General features: G+C 40.5%; 1 protein-coding gene across 2 annotated transcripts in view; it reads right to left on the bottom strand.

Annotated features, from left to right (window-relative positions):
- Positions 1–139: 139 nt before the first annotated feature.
- Positions 140–17,715, bottom strand: part of VAV3 (vav guanine nucleotide exchange factor 3) — a 435,615-nt gene continuing 418,039 nt past the window's right edge. For both annotated transcript variants that reach the window (XM_061411006.1, XM_061411008.1), the window contains exons 26-27: positions 3,054–3,205; positions 140–2,385 (exon numbers count right to left, since the gene is read on the bottom strand). In XM_061411006.1, coding sequence (XP_061266990.1) covers positions 2,344–2,385; positions 3,054–3,205 — 194 coding nt within the window. In that variant the 3' untranslated portion in view covers positions 140–2,343. The remainder of the gene's footprint in view (positions 2,386–3,053; positions 3,206–17,715) is intronic.

Genomic DNA, 17,715 nt, shown 5'->3' with positions numbered 1-17,715 from the left:
GGTAAGCATGTCAATGATATATTATCTGCAACTATTGCAGATCACAGTTAGGGCTTCTAGTCTTGTGTTTATGATGAGATCTGCACATGTTGAATTATGTATGGAACTGTTCAATGGAAAGACTTCCACTCTCAATCGATGTAATGCAAGTAGTAACTATTTATTATATTGACATATTTACAAAATATTACAAAGTGAAATACCACTCTAATTCACCATATTACACAGGGCTGCATACAGGCAAGACAAAGTATATGGAAAACATTTACTTCTGTCTTTGGTATTAGAAATCTACACAAATCGGCAGCATTTAAAGTTTCCAATATGAAGTATTTAACATAGACAAAGATGTAAATGGTAAGGTCATGAAAAGGGATGCTAATATCCTCTGCTGGGAAACCCCCAGGTCCATGAAATGTAGCAAGAGAGGGAGTCTATTGGCTAAAAAACAACAAAAGAAACAGCACAAGCTACAGTACTTTACACAGGAGTGTTTCAGTTTGTATGAAGCTGCTCTCTGGTAACAGTTGGCAGACAGTAACAGACAAAACATTACCCAGACACAATGTTGCAGATAAGACTTTATGGGAGAGAATCCACTCCAAGAGACACCTTGAGTGTGTAACTTCACTATACAGAACATCTTATAAAACTCAATTTCATGATCATTTACACATATACAAAAACTTAACTGGTTTTAGCAAGTAACTTTTCTAAAACACAATCACAGTTTACATAATTCTGAGGTAAAGGTCCTGAATCTATCCTATTTGAGAAGTCCTAGCCCACGAGGGTCTCTAAAGGGAGAAGTATCCACCAAACATCAAGTTCTGGCCCTCAGTGGGTTGGGGAGAAGGCCAATCGCACCCACCTCATTTTAAAGATGAACCAAGATTTCAGAACTAAATGTTCCTAATTTGGCTCTATGCAGTTAATGCTTCTAATGTTTTCTGTAGATACTGAGTCTTGTCAGAACATGACTTCTGCTATGAAGAAAATATTTCATCAGGAAAGGGCCAAGTTAGTGTCTTAACTTGATTCTCTTGACTGGGCACTCTGTACATCCCAGGAAAAATGTACTTAGACTCCTCATATAAACAGTGAAGACTTGGTCAAATAAATGCACTGCAGACTTATCTTCCCACCAGTTAATACAAACCCGGAAATGGACTCAGATGGGAAGAGCCTCAGTGAGTGCTGGGAGCCCACAGTGGATAAGATCAGAAACAGAAAAGTCTAGTGACTCTCCTTTGTGTCCCGGAAATGCATAAAGGACCTTAATGTGCTTTCCTTCAGAAATCCTCAACGAGGTTGTTTGTGCTACTGTAAATACTCCAGGAACATGTGGGAATCAGCATGTATGTCCCAGGTCTTTTTCATTTGGGCAGGGGAGTCGGGGAGGAGGAAAAGGCATATGTTAATAATGTTGCTTCTCTGAAATGACCTACTATAAATCATAGTCGTTGGTCTGTCTATGTAAACAATGGCACCTTAACTCAGGTTACTTGTAACTACCTAAAAAAACATACCCAGCCCAGATTATCTCATAAAGTGAAGTACTACATTTTCTAAAATAACCCTATGAAATCATGGAGGTTGTAAAGATTTAACATGAAGATATTCTTTTATCCACTTTTTGGCGTATGTCTTCTTATGAAAAAGTTTGCAAATATAATCAGGTTTTCAAATGAATACTTGACTCCTCCCTCCCACCTATGTCACTTACTAAGCCAAGCTGAGCATTTGCCTCTTAAACTTTCACATGAGGAACACCGGTGGTGGTGGGGAGGGGGGGTACAAGTGTTTGCCAGGCACTGAGTCACCTTGCCGGGCAATTTAAGACAAGTAATGCTGGACCTTTTCAGTAAGCTGCCCCACTGGCAGAACTCCCATTTTTCTTCATGCTGAAGAAAGCAAAATTAAACTTCTGCTTCTTTGTACCATCAAAAATTCTGGAGAATGGCACAGGAGAAGAAAGTAAATACACATTAAACATTTACTAATGGCTGGCATTCATGACATCTGACTGGAGAAATAGAAAGAAACATGAACCAATGTGCTTTCAGGGCTTTCTGGGGGAAGAAAGCTTTTGGCTTTGCCCTGGTCCCTGACGATGACAGACGGGCAGGCTGTTTCTTGCATAGCTCTAGGCGAGCCATTAATCTGTCAGTACCAGCATCTTTAGAAATCCCAGCATTAAGACTTAGGAGGGGAAAGAGAGGGAAGATGTTGAATAGCCAGAAAGGCAGCTTTTTAAACACTTCAGTGAGTTCATAATGCTGTACAGGCTGCTGTTAATCCCGTCTCTGAAATTCCTGGTGCAGTGCAACGCTGGACTGGAATTTATTCGTCCTCTTCCACGTACGTGGATGGAAACCAGCCCACCTAAAAAGGAAGAGCAACCAACACAGCAATGTGACTCTATCCAGCACTTCAAAAGGCTCTACAAACAGAGCATTTCATTTTCATAACACCCAGAATTAAGCTGGGGTTTAATGCCCACTGCAGATGAAGAGGATTGGTTTAAACTGCTCCTAAAAGCCCAATAGAGTGAGTGGTAGAAAGGGTGAAATAAAATACGCTTCAACAGTGTTCTAATCTGCGAGGACACAAATATGTAAATTAAGGGGTTCTACTACTTAATGCTCTCTCTTTCTGCTATAGAACAGGATATAAAGACAGAGGTCCTATGCTGCTCTTTCTAATTTAGATCAGTGGCTCTCACAGGTATTTTGTGCTCCACATAAAGCTGATGCTCTAGACTTAAAAAGAGGTTTACAGACTCAAAAGAACTGACATGCTCCTAAACCCTTTTCCCAATAGGAAGCCATCAAATTTGCCTAAGTAAACTTTATTTATGTCAGTATCCTAGCCATGCAATGCATTTTTCTGGAGTCCCTGTTTTCAGTAAGGACCACCACCCATGTGGAGCCAGGACTCTGGGGGGGTGACAACTGTCAGGTGGTGTAGGGGTTCCCCCCCAGCATCATGGGTGCCAGTGGCTGCCCAGCCCCCTTCATTTACATGATGGTCACATTGAGAGGGACGCTCACCCTGCCGTTCACTTCTCCTCTCCACCAGCCGTTCGCACTCATCTTTGTGTAAATCTTCACCACATCTCCTTTCAGCAGGGACAGTTCTCGCATATCTCTGGCACAGAAGTCATACCGAGCAATAGCGATGCCCAGCACCTTTGGACTTAAGACTGTAAAGAAATGATGGGGCGTCAGAATGGCTTTGCACTTTACCAATCATAAGAAGCTAGTCAGATGGATGCTATAGATGCTATCAAGATGCACAGCCGTGATTTCATTACAGACTAGTGATGATGGCAGAGGGGCTTGAAAGCAGCAGAACTGCTGTTTCAATTCAGTCAGCGGTAGTCAGGTTCACAAAGTTTAAAGACTCATTATTCGGTGTTCATGTTCTTCATAGGAACTTCCAAACAGGGACTAGTTTTTGTAGTTTGGTGGGAAAAAAGGTTAATATCTAAGTTACTATCTAGGGTGACAGAATCTCAAATAACTAGCATAAATTTCCTATTGACGGCATAGTAATCCATTTTTAACTAGAACCTCTATGGTAAAAGCTTCACATTTTTATCTTGTAAGCTTCTCAACTAAGACTCAAAACAATCAACATTTTTTTTTTTTTTTGCTCTGAAAGGCTCCTACTGAATCCATGTCATCATTTCTAGTCAAATGGCATCTCCTCCCCACAAATAGCCTTTTTTTTTAGTTAAATTTATTTAGAGACAGTTACGCTTTTATATATAATTTCACTTGTGAAGAAGCTTAAATCATGTTTCATAGAAAAAAATAATAAACACCATCCATGTATCTTCTTTGTTTCAAACAAATCTTATGGAACTGCCCTGGTGGCTCAGATGGTATAGAAAATCTTTACTGAAATACATAACCAAAAACAAGATTCAGCGTGTTCGCCTCCTATACTTAGATTTTTTTTTCAATGGTAGGAGAGGAGCTAACCTCTTCTTTGCCCTCACCTGCCTGTCCTGAAAGGAAAATTCAGTTCAAGCTAGACATCTGTTCGTCTCTGGTGTTTCGGAACACATGTCATATTAACATCTCTACCTATTGCTCCTTGGGGTTATAAAGTATTTTCAATTATATTTTCCGTGATTCTGAGAATCACTCACCTGGGATTGGTGGAACTTTATAAACCTTAAATGGTAGAGAAACTGAAGTATAAGAAAGGAAAAAAAACCATGGGAAGTGCCATACATCATATTTGTAACAGTTCCCAGAGTCTAGGCAGCTACAGTTATGACTGTCACCCTGGAAAAGTGTGCCCTCTTGGAGACTGGGATCTCTGGCCTATTTTCCAGAGCTTTGCAATGATAGAAATTTTTTAGTCTCCAGGTGTCCATCATAAGATAAACGAATGGCAGTGCTGTAGATTTCAGAACTGTAAAGGGAGCAAAAATAGGTCATTTTATTTTACTGTTCGGACACAAACCACTTTAATAGTTTCCTTACTGAAAACCATCCCATTACTGGGGCACTACTCTTAGAGTCGTGCACATAAAAACACCCCAGTGATGGAAAAACCCATCATCAACTTAACTGTGCGACCTTGTACAGTTCTCTTAACCCCTCTGAGCCACATTCTTCTCACCTATAAAATGAAAGGTCTATACCAGATGACTTGTAAGGGCCTTCTAGTACTATATTTTATTATTCCATTGGGGTTTACAGGTTAATTTTTAAAAATCTGTAAGAAAACATACTTTATTCAGTCATCATGTACTCCCCACATGTCACATAAACAGCCCTTACATTCTCTGGCTAATGACAGAAATTAAGACCAGAATGCCCTGCACAAGCAGATGAACAGTCATCCTTCAAAGCAATATGAACTAAATTCTATTCTTATATTTGGAGATAAAGTTGGGATTTTGGTCCTATTTATTTTCTTAATGGAAAGACATGAACACTGGCTTTTCCCAACTAAAACTTCTGATCCTCAAGAAAACTGGTTTTATAAAGCACTTCATTCTCCCTTTATATTTTCACCTCTCAATTCTTTCCAACTGATGAAAGAAAAAATGTCTTGCTGAAATATAACATGAGCACACACATAAAACTGGAGGATGGGAATGTCAAGACAAACGATGACTTGATGACAGAGAAAAGGAGAGTGCATGGTGGGAATGTGACTGGAGGGGCTGCTTGTGAGGAAATGTATCTATATGAGAAGCCATACACAGAAGTCAAAATACTTGCAAACAAAAGCAAGTTGAAAAGACATATAAAAGCAGTAAAGTAGTACCTGACCAGAAAGGAGTGGAAGAAGGGGGGACAAAGCTGTAGTCTGGTGGAGTTACAAAAGAAAACCCACAGAACAAAGAAGGGGCTTAGAGAAGGAAAGAAAAAGAGAGAAGCAAAGAGCATTTAGGTGTTGGCAAAACATATCTTGACACAGCTATTTCATTGTCTATAACCTTAAGAAAATTGTCACATCCAAGTTGAAATATCAAGCTTCATTTTCACCCATTTGTCTCCTATCACCATTTCTAAATGAAGAACAAGCCAGATTTTTACATTTTGATTGACATTAATGCAATTCATTGTGACCCATCCCTTTACAGGTGAACACAGCATACCCCTCCATGCTGCCATCGATGAACCCCTTCCACCCAAGGATGGCCTTCTCTTGATGTAGTGCACAATTCCTACTCTGTCACATCAGTGGAGATGGCGATCATCTAAATTCTTAATGTAATACACTTCACATTATAACTGATATAAAGAAGAGACATAAAGAGCCTATATAGGGTGGCATCAATGAAATATGCAGAACCCATAGAAAATTCAAGAAAATCATTCATAAAATTTGTTAGGAACCACCCTCACCCTCCAAACAAGCATGTGCATGGTAGCTTATTTCCAAAAATAAAATATGTGGAAAAGACAGTAAATATATCCCCCAGTTGTAGGAATGTACAGAAAATATCTATGCTTTTAGATGCTCAAAAACTGCTCAGTGTTTTCTATTCATTTAATTATCATAAAAACTCAGAGGAAGATACCCATTATATTTCTTCTTCATATTTGAGAACAGCCTAGACTCAAACCTACACAGTGTGACTCGAGTCAAGGCTCTTCACTGCTGCCTACTCTGCATCTATCCCTCTGCTTCAGGTACCACCTTAGACAGTTTTAAAACTCTCCCTGCTGATGCCAAGGTACCATTGTAATAGAATAGGAAGTGTGATTGTAAACTTTCTCCCAATATTTATTCTCCCCTTAATCCATGTAATAAGTTATTTGGTTGAGCTATGTTTGCCCAGAGACTCTATTACTAAGTTCTTGCTACTGGGATGGGATATAAGCAAAAATATCATGAGGCATCATTTCTGGGAAGGCAGCTGGCACACAACTCCACCCTTCTCTTGTTCTTTATTCTGCCCTGCTGTCTGGAATGCGATAGTTACCATCCTGGTTCTTGAGAAGGCACACCTCACCTTAAGGATGAACTTGAAAGAATCTGGGTTATTAACATACTCTTGTACCTAAGAATAGCAGTAGCTCATTAAGGGGATGCTTAGATTCCAACCCGGAGAAGGCAATGGCACCCCATTCCAGTACTCTTGCCTGGAAACTCCCATGGATGGAGGAGCCTGGTAGGCTGCAGTCCATGGGGTCGCTGAGGATCGGACACGACTGAGCGACTTCCCTTTCACTTGTCACTTTCATGCATTGGAGAAGGAAATGGCAACCCACCCTGGTGTTCTTGCCTGGAGAATCCCAGGGACGGTGGAGCCTGGTGGGCTGCCATCTCTGGGGTCGTGCAGAGTCGGACACGACTGAAGCAACTTAGCAGCAGCAGCTAGATTCCAACCAAACAGATGGGGCAGAGGAACTGAAAGGAGGGGTTCAGTGGTTCTTGGGTTCATATATAAATTGATGCATGCATGACACTTTTTTAGTAAGTGGCCACCCATATTTAACCTACCCTGAAGTGTATCCTTGTTGATAATCAAGGTTCTCTTCTAGTCCACTGCATGTTCCAAGTTATACTTTTTTTTTTTAATGTGCAGTATGTGCCCATACAACTAATTTTATAATCTATGCAATTGACTTTATATTACCATGCAATGCAACTGGTTTGTTTGATTTTCAGGTCATTTTATATCTATTGTTAAAGAGAGGAAAGGACGCCATCTCTGAATGAGGAAAATGGCACCCTAACTCTACTATTGGCAGAAAATCTGGTGCCAAGATTCCTATCCAGCGTTTGGGAGAACTCTTCATTCTACTCGTTACTTCTGTGTAATGAGGAGAATTTGTTCCTTAAACTGTTTTCTAAGTGTCCATCCTTGATTCTCTCTCTGGGACTATTTATCCATGGAGTAATAAAAAGAAGTGGTATATTCCCAAAATTTCTAATGAAAGTAATTCAAGTCAAGAGTCTGAAAGATAACAAAAGATAACTTAACTCTAGAAGGAAGAAATAAGAAATCAATGAAAACACAACTAAATGGTACTTAAATCTCAAATTTAGGTAGATAGCTCCTCCTCCTATTTGTTGAGCTCATCTTTGCTCACTTAACTGCTCAACTTCCAACAAAAACCAGCACAACACAAAGGAAAGAATATGAAATATGTTCATGTCTTGTTGCTCAGGATCCCTGAGAGCCATAATCTATCAGTGATATTCCTACAACAACTATCATTTTTTCCTGAGATGCTGAACAGCTATTAAATACAGTAGGTTTCATGGCATTAACCATACCATAGGCCTGAGAATCTTCTCAGGAGAGAAACTGATTAACCTCTTACATCCCAATATGTAGCTCTCAGCCAAACATTGTAAGTGCTGGTACGATGCTTTCTAGTTTCCTACACATTGTAGCATGACTTATTGTTGTCACTCTTTCCACATATCAATTTTCACTGCCTTTGGGTCCTAAATTCTTGTATTGATGGCAAAGCAGCATTTGAATGCCTGGAGATAAGAGTGTAAAAGAATGTGTCTCCCTAGGAAAGCATGGACTTAAATCTAGATGTAAGCAATATCAGAATAAAGTATTTGATAAAGATATTTTGTGAAATGGTTTAACCTATAAAACATTTATGCCCACAGTGAGACTATATCCACCTATTTCTACACACACATACAGATAGACATTTTCTACATCATACTCCTCCAACTGTACCAAGACGCTAATGTAAGAATTATTGGTAGGTGCATATCCTGGAATGGAATTGAAACAGCTGAGTAACAGTGACATTCAAATGGGAACATTGAGGGGTTATAACCTCCCATTCCTTTTACTTCCTAGCCTAAAATTCATTCACCACCTAGTACTATAGAGAGCCTGGTGCTAGTATATCACCTTATTCCAGGAAGCTTCTTAAGAACAAGAACTTTTATTCATATCTGTATCCACTGAGATAATATTAAAAATCTATGTTGAGACCTTTTTCATTAAAAGAATCATTTACAAACTGCATGCCTTAGTTTAGGGCCTAACTTTCCTCCTTCCTCAAATACTTTCAACTCCTTATTAGCACAGACGGAGAACATTGCTCAGGGAGACCATCACACCAGGTAGGTCTCTCTGGTTAATTTCATATGATACCTGGCATTCAAATGGGCTAATGTTTATGGAACATTAGCAAATAAGTAGCTCATAGTCTAGGGACTTAATAGTTCTCATTAGGAGTTATTTAAAGTACAGTCGAATATTAACTCTTCGAAGTTAAAACTTGAAATACTGACATTTTCTAATAGAAACAGAAGCTATTGGCATAACCATCATAAACTGACTGGCAAATCACTACTGAATATTATTCAGTTCTGAGACTTGACTGAGAGGACAGAGCCACAGAAGTATGTCAATTAAAAAAGGAACACAATGTTCACAGTAGAATAAAAAGTACTAGTGAACTGGTATTGACACACATGTTTCTGTTGTCAAGGTTAACTTAGCATTGCTTTAAAATGCTATGCTCTCCCTTGATTAGGCTATTCATGTTCATGAGCAAATGAAAATCCACTTGATTTTCAATAACATTTGAAATTTGTACACTGCAGAGACCAAGCTCAATCAACACTTGTCCTTAAGGTATTGATTATCAAATCAAGGTATTTTTGAACTACCACTTAATTATCCATCATTTGTATAACTGAAGATGAGGCTAAGCATTTGGTAATTATTCTCTGGGGCAGGAATTACCTAATGCTGAACCTTTAGTTGGAACAACCACAGGTATTCACACTCATTTATGTTAACAACAAAAAAGTTATCAGTAAAAAATATCAGACAGTTGTACCAATGGTACCATCATCAACACAGCTGTCCCTGAGTTTGGGCCCAGTGGCCTAGAGATTTTCCTGAAGACCTGTGTTCCTATGTGGACCCACTATGAAGGATCCAGGAATTCCTTTTACCAGGATCATCTACAGATGGCCCAGCAACAGAGAACATGTTGAGAATTTAATGAATATTTAAATTTGTGATCCTTAACCTAGTTTTATTTTGGAACCTAGTCATGTCTTCTTAGACTTGCAGCAACATTCATAGACATAGTATCAAATATCTGTTCCCCCAATCTCTCTCAAGTACACAGTGTTTATTCTGTATTTTATATATTGTCACTGAAGAAACTAATTCAGATTGGTTGAATTCTGACAGTAACCTAGCAGGACATTCTGACACATCAGATGTGAGATGGAATAGCAAGAGAATATTCTAAGATGACTGTAAGGTTTTTGGCTTAAGCAACTGGAAGATTGGAGTTTTGGTTTTTTTTTAGGGAAGTACTCAAATGGAGCCTAAATTCTACTCTCGGCACTATCTAAGATGAGTGATTTCTGTGTCTCAGCATCAACTCTCTCTCCACTATATATAATATTGGTTTTACTTAATTGAATGCTGACATCTGGTAAATGGACAAATCTCCTCTAACCTAAAATTCAAAGATATGACAAGGAATACTTAAACTTATTATGAATATAAACAGCTACTTGGTATTCAATACTGCACAATCTAAATATATAAAGCCATTAACGAGAAAAACTGAGTATAATAAGGCCTTATTGTTATGGAAAATGAGATCATTTGACATTTCAGGGGACTTCAGATTATTTATAGGCATCTAGTTTACCAAGATGTGAACTTTATTCTAAATGCTTACTCTTTAAGACAGAGCATCAGACTTCAAAAGAGCTTACAAATTAGTTAAGAGAGAGAGTTGATACTGAGATACAGAAATCACTCATCTTAGTGCTGTGAGTAGAATTTAGGCTCCATTTGAGTACTTCCCTGAAAAAAAAATCTCCAATCTTCCAGTTGTTTAAGCCAAAAACCTTACAGTCATCTTAGAATATTCTCTTGCTATTCTGTCTCACATCTGATGTGTCAGAATGTCCCTCTGGGTCGCCATCATAATACTGGGTTGGCCAAAAAGTTCGTTCAGGTTTTTCCATAAGATATTATATAAAAACCTGAATGAACATTTTGAGCCAGTGAGTGAGTGAAATCGCTCAGTCATGTCTGACTCTTTGTGACCCCGTGGACTGTAACCCACCAGGCTCCTCCGTCCATAAGTTTCTCCAGGCAAGAATACTGGAGTGGGTTGCCATTTCCTTCTCTAGGGGATCTTCCCGACCCAGGAATCAAACCTGGGTCTCCTGCATTGGAGGCAGACACTTTAACCTCTGAGCCACCAGGGAAGCCCCACATTTTAGCTAACCCAATGTATCACCTGTCTGGATGCGTGTTGGTCCAGGCTGCCGAACTGCTGCATAAGCCTCCTGACTGGTCTTCCTGTTTCTACACTGTTGCTGCGCTCATATGCTCAGTCGCTTCAGTCTATTCTTGGCAATCCTATGGACTGTACCCAGGCAGGCTCCCTAGAACAATCCTATTACAGTCAGACCACGTTTCCCCTCTGTTTAAATCCTTCCAATGGCTTCCCATTTGTTCCAGAGTAAAAGCTAAAGTCTTCCACAGCTGCACATAGGCTGATCTGCTGTCTCCATCTCTGCTGCTCTGTTCACACTGCACACGTCATATATATGCCTTCCTTTGCACTGGCTCCTCTGTGCGCACTTCCTTGAGTTTTTATTCAACAGTTACTTTCACAATGAGGCCTACCCCAATGGCCCATAAAAGAGCCATGGACACATGCCAGTTGTGCCATGTGATACAGAGAAAAACCTGAGACTATTGCGGGGGGTGGGGTGGGGAGCGATATACAAGCAAAGAAGTAGTTAGAGGGCACACAGTCCCCTAAATTCCCACCGTCCTACTGTTGACGATGAGCATGGAAGTTCTGCCAATGTCATGGTCAAAGTTCAAGTACCTGCTCTTCAGATGGATTAGGGTATTTATGTGAGTTTATAATAGTAGAAACTCCCCGTTTACTCTGGACCAGATATTTGTGACCCCTTCACCATCCCCCAAATTCATACGTTGAAACTTAATGCCTCATGTGATGGCGCTAGGAAGTGAGGCTTTGCGGAGGTGCTTAGGTCATGAGAATGAAGTCTGCATGAATGGGATTAGTGCTCTTATAAAAGCAATCCCACAGAGCTTCCTCATTCCTTTCCACCAGCTGAGGACACATGGCACCTTCTGTGAACCAGAGAGCAGGTCATTACCAGATACCAAATCTGTCACCATCTTCACCTTGAACTTTCCAACATCCAGAAGCATGAACCATACCTTTCTAGGGTTTATAAGACACTTGGTCTATGGCATTTTGTTACAGCAGCCCAAAGAGACTACAGCACTGGTCATCCAAGTGACCTTGTTAGAAAGGGGAGCTTGTGAAGCCAGCAGCTGTTCTACTATGAAGAAAATTCAAAGCTGCTGAACCAGCTTTCTACTAAACAACCAAAAGGAAGAAAAACTAATCTCTAGTTTTGTTCTTCATCACCTGACCACCTAAGTTAAATTCATAAACCACTCCCAGAACTCCTAAGTAGCATTACACTGTTAAATTATTTTTCCAAAACACTCACCAACTTCTAGTATCAGTTCAGTTCAGTCACTCAGTCATGTCCGACTCTTTGCCACCCTATGGACTGCAGCACGCCAGACTTCCCTGTCCATCACCAACTCCCAGAGCTTGCTCAAACTCATCCTCATCAAGTCAGTGATGCCATCCAACCATCTCATCCTCTGTCATCCCCTTCTCCTCCTGCCTTCAACCTTTCCCAGCATCAGGGTCCTTTCCAATGAGTCAGCTCTTCGCATCAGGTGGCCAAAGTACTGGAACTTCAGCTTCAACATCAGTCCTTCCAATGAATATTCAGGACTGATTTCCTTTAGGATGGACTGGTTGGATCTCCTTGCAGTCCAAGGGACTTTCAAGAGTCTTCTCCAACACCGCAGTTCAAAAGCATCAATTCTTCAGCACTCAGCTTTCTTTATGGTCCAACTTTCACATCCATACATGAGTACTGGAAAAACCATAGCTTTGACTAGACAGACCTTTGTCAGCAAAGTGATGTCTCTGCTTTTTAATATGCTGTCTAGGTTCATCATAACTTTTCTTTCAAGAAGCAAGCGTCTTTTAATTTCATGGCTGCAGTCTCCATCTGCAGTGATTTTGGAGCCCAAGAAAATCAAGCCTGTAACTATTACCATTGTTTTCCCATCTATTTGCCAGAAGTGATGGACTGTATGCCATGATCTTTGTTTTTTGAAAGTTGAGTTTTAAGCCAGCTTCTTCTCTCTCCTTTTTCATTTTCATCAAGAGGCTCTTTAGTTCCTCTTCGCTTTCTGCCGTAAGGGTAGTGTCATGTGCATACCTGAGGTTATCAATATTTCTCCAAGCAGTCCTGATTCCAGCTTGCAGTTCACTCAGCCCAGGATGATGTACTCTACTTATAAGTTAAATAAGCGGGGTGACAATATACAGCCTTGACATAATCCTTTCCCAATTTGGAACCAGTCTGTTGTTCCATGTCCTGTTCTAACTGTTGCTTCTTTACCTGCATACAGATTTCTCAAGAGGAAGGTCAGATAGTCTGGTATTCCCATCTCTTGAAGAATTTTCCACAGTTTGTGGTGATCCACACAGTCAACGGCTTTGGTGTAGTCAATAAAGCAGAAGTATATGTTTTTCTGGAATTCTCTGGCTTTTTCTGTGATCCAGTAGATGCTGGCAATTTGATCTCTGGTTCCTCTGCCTTTTCTAAATCCAGATTGAACATCTGGAAGTTCTTGGTTCATGCACTGTTGAAGCCTATATTGGAGAATTTTGAGCATTACTTTGCTAGCATGTGAGATGAGTACAATTGTGTGGTAGTTTGAGCATTCTATGGCATTGCCTTTCTTTGGGATTGGAATGAAAACTGACCTTTTCCAGTCCTGTGGCTCCTGCTGAGTTTTCCAAATTTGCTGGCATATTGAGTGCAGCACTTTCACAGCATCATCTTTTAGATTTGAAATAGCTCAACTGGAATTCCATCACCTCCACTAGTTTTGTTCATAGTGATGCTTCCTAAGGCCCACTTGACTTCACGTTCCAGGATATCTCACCTTAGGTAAGTGATCACACCATCGTGATTATCTGGGTCATGAAGATCTTTTTTGTACAGTTCTGTGTATTCTTGCCACCTCTTCTTAATATCTTCTGCTTCTGTTAGGTCCATACCATTTCTGTCCTTTATTGAGCCCATCTTTGCATGAAATGTTCCCTTGGTATCTCTAATTTTCTTGAAGAGATCTCTAGTCTTTCCCATTCTGTTGTTTTCCTCTATTTCTTTGCATTGATCACTTAGGAAGGCTTTCTTATCTCTCCTTGTAAAACTCTGCATTGAGATGGATATATCTTTCCTTTTCTCCTTTGCCTTTCGCTTCTCTTCTTTTCACAGCTATTTGTAAGGCCTCTTCAGACAACCATTTTGCCTTTTTGGCCTTTCTTCTAGTAAACTATATAATTTATTTTTATCTGTTATCCACTGTCCCCACTACCATGTGAGTTCCACAAAGGCACAGACTTGTCTTTTTTTTTTCCACCACGGTATATCCCCAGTAATTTGAACAATGCTCATCCTGCAGTAGGCCCTCAATAAAGATCTGTTTTTTCAAATTTATTTTTAATTGGAGGGTAACTGCTTTACAATGTTGTGCTGGTTTCTGCCACGCAACAACGTGAATGAGCCATAAGTATACAGATGTCCCCCTCTCATAAGCCTTCCTCCCACCCCACCCCAACACCCACCCCTCTCGTGTTAACACCGCCCGGGTGTTACCGAGCACCAGGCTGCTTCCCTCGCGATACAGCGGCTCTCTCCTAGCTGTCTGTCTGGCAGGTGGTGGTGTGGATATGTCAGTGCTATGCTCGCAGTTTGTCCCGCCCTCTTCTCCCCACGCCATGACCACAAGTCTGTCCTGTACGTCTGTGTCTATTCCTGCCCTGCAAATAGGCTCATCAGTACCGTTTTTCTGGATTCCATATATATGTGTTAAGATCTGTCAAATGAATGAATGTGGGGACCTGTGGGGCTTAATGGTGAGACTGTAATAGCTAAAGAAGGGATGAGGAAAGAAGTTCTTTAAGAACTTCCCTATGAGGGAGAACAATGAAGAAAAAGAGGGAAAATTAACTGGGAAGATGGAGCTTTGGATAGAAAGACGGAGCTCTGAATAGGAAAAGATTTGAATGAGCAAGTTAGCCAATCCTGAAATGCTTGTGCTCAATTCTTAAAAACTTGAATGTATTCATAGCAGGGTGGCCAGGATGGTGACAAATTTGGCAACCATGTATATGACAAGGGGTTGATAAATCTGAGTAGTTTATTGAAAAAGAAATACGGCAAGGAAGGGAACAAAGCACATCATGTGAAAGGTTATCGTGGTAGAGTCTGCATATAGTGTATTTAACTTGGAGTAGCTTTGAAGAGACAGGCAGGCTTCCCGGGTGGCACTAGTGGTAAAGAATACGCCTGCCAATGCAGGAGACACAAGTTTGATCTCTGGGTCAAAGGAGGGCTCTGGAGGAGGGCGTGACAACCCACTCCAGTATTCTTGCCTGGAGAATTTCGTGGACAAGGAGCCTGGGCGGGGGGGGGGGCGGCTAAAGTCCATAGGGTTTCAAGAGTCAAAGAGATAACTAATGATGATAAATAGCTACAATAAGTCAAGTTTCTGGAACAAAAAATAGTTAGGTGCTTTGTGTAGTTGTGGACATGAAGTCACCTGAGTATAAGCGAAACCTGAAGATGGCCTCTCAGAAATGTCTCAAAAGGTATTTGCTTTAAAAAGCCTCTACCAGGGTTGACGTGAAGTCTGAGAAGCCTCCATCCTAGAATCCCCCTGCATTGCCCTGTTGTTCAGCTGTTAAGCTAGCATGTAACACCCAAGGGGTATGTGTGGTAGAGTGTCTGATGTAAGTGGAGTCTTAAAATATTGACTTAAAGCTGTGAATGAAACGAAACCTTGACCAAGTTTGTATTCAACTTCTCATGCTATGAGGAAAGGTGAGAGTTGCAGAGTTAATACTGGCTCCCTGATGCAGATCTGGAATTCAGCAGGGAAAGCTGGACACTGCTCATAGATACGAGGCAAAAAAGAGCTCTAGCATTGTTCCTCAAAGCTAGGAGCCTAATCCAAATTTTAGCGAGGGGAAAGAAAAAAAAAGAATTCTTCTCGGTTTATGTTTGTTTTAGAAGAGAGAGACCAGAAAAACCAAAGCCTTGGGTCAGGCTGGCACATGAGGATACCATAGTCAGTTGGGGAGCATTACACATACTGAGAGCAGTTTTAACTTTAGAAAATAAGGTTTATAGAAAGAACGGTATACAAAATGAGACATGTTAAAACATATAGACTGCTTTTTGAGCTTTGAAACACGAAAAAAGATAGCATTGAGTGAGGTTACTTGTATCTGTAGAATTTCAGTCTGTAAGCTATAGATTTCTGAAATGACCCTGGGTCCTGGCTGCTGCTGCTGCTGCTACTGCTAAGTCGCTTCAGTCGTGTCTGATTCTGTGCGACCCCAGAGACGGCAGCCCACCAGACTCCCCCGTCCCTGGGATTCTCCAGGCAAGAACACTGGAGCTGGTTGACATTTCTTTCTCCAATGTATGAAAGTGAAAAGTGAATGTGAAGTCGCTCAGTCGTATCCAACTCTTAGTGACGCCATGGACTGCAGCCCACCAGGCTCCTTCATCCATGGGATTTTCCAGGCAAGAGTACTGGAGTGGGGTGCCATTGCCTTCTCCGGGGTCCTGGCTACTAACTGTTAAAGCTATCAAGTTCAGGATAAAAATGCCTTACAGTAGCTAGTAAAGCTCCTGATAAAAGTAAATAAAAAAGGGAAGCCCAACATGACCTAATAATGAAGATGTGCGGCTGTAGTTGATCAGTTGCCCAAGAACAGTAAATTCTGTGGATGTGATAGACATCCTAAGGAAAAGAATATACAAAACGTCAGCAGTATGTTGGACCCACCTTAGCCCAGGAAAAAGTGTGTATTTTGCACTTCTCACATGCCAGACATTGTTCTAAGTACATCACATATTTAACTCTCTTAAAGCAAACGATGCAAACATTACATATGCTGAGACACTATGATACAGAGTTGCAGGATGCGATAAACTAGGGAAACTTGTCACTTTGCTATATCATATAAGCAGCACTTCTGGTACATGTATTTAACCAATGAAACCTTCCCTGGATGCTTCTCATGGGGCTGGCAGTTCATGAGACACTAGGTTGGAGACATTAATATATGTGAAAGGTGTGTGAATAACATAGTATTCTGTTAAAAATTAAATTATTAAATATCAGAATTACTAAGTTCTCATTATGTATCAAGTATATTTTATAATACTTCAGACAATCACTCATGTAGGTTTTTGGGGAAACTTTCATTGGCTAGAAGTACCCTCTCTCGGGAGCACCATGCATTTCACTGTAGGAAAGTCACAAGCCATTGAATACACTTTGCAGTATTAAGGTAATGTTTCCCTTCTAATTCCCTATCCATTGACTACCTGTCTACCCTAATAATGCAAAGTCTTCTGATAACTCCAACAAAAAAAGAAAAAGATGGAAAAATTCAGAGAAAAATTAGTACTGTGAGATTATAGTGAGTTGAAGGGTGCCTCATCCCCACCCATCCCTCCACTGCCCTCAACCTCTGCAAAAGTTATGTCCACCTAAAACCTGTGAATGTGATCTTATTTGGAAAATAGGTTTTTCATCCTGTTTTAGGATGAGCTGTAAATGAAATAAGTTTCTTTATAAAAGAAGAGAAAGGGAGATGGCCCACAGAGGAGAAGGTGATGTGACCACAAGGCAGAGATGGGGAGTGCTGTCTGTAAGCCAGGGGCACCAAGGACTGCCAGCGGCCATCCAGAAACTAGGAGGGAGGCGTGCAGTGAATTGTCCTTCAGGGACTCCAGCAGGAACCAACCCTGCCAACATTTTGATTTCAGACTTGTGGCCTCCAAAACAGTAAGAGTAAATTTCTGTCGATATTAATCCCCTCAATTTATGATAATTTTTATGGCAGTTCAAGAAGCTATTTTATGAGATTAAAACAAATATTTAAATTACCAGCATAAAATTAGATTAAATCAAAGTCACACCCCACATGACCAAGGAAAAAGAAGATGAAAGACTGAGGATAAAATCAGGAGATCAGAATGTGAGTGGGTAAATATGGGTATGTTGAACTACAAGGGCAAGAAGTTAAAAACTCAGTGGATGTTTGAGGAGTTAGT

This window comes from Bos javanicus, chromosome 3, assembly GCF_032452875.1.
Source record: "Bos javanicus breed banteng chromosome 3, ARS-OSU_banteng_1.0, whole genome shotgun sequence".
Lineage (NCBI taxonomy): Eukaryota > Metazoa > Chordata > Mammalia > Artiodactyla > Bovidae > Bos > Bos javanicus.
The sequence above is the reverse complement of the archived record's forward strand: the minus strand, read 5'-3'. Positions and strand labels throughout refer to the sequence as shown.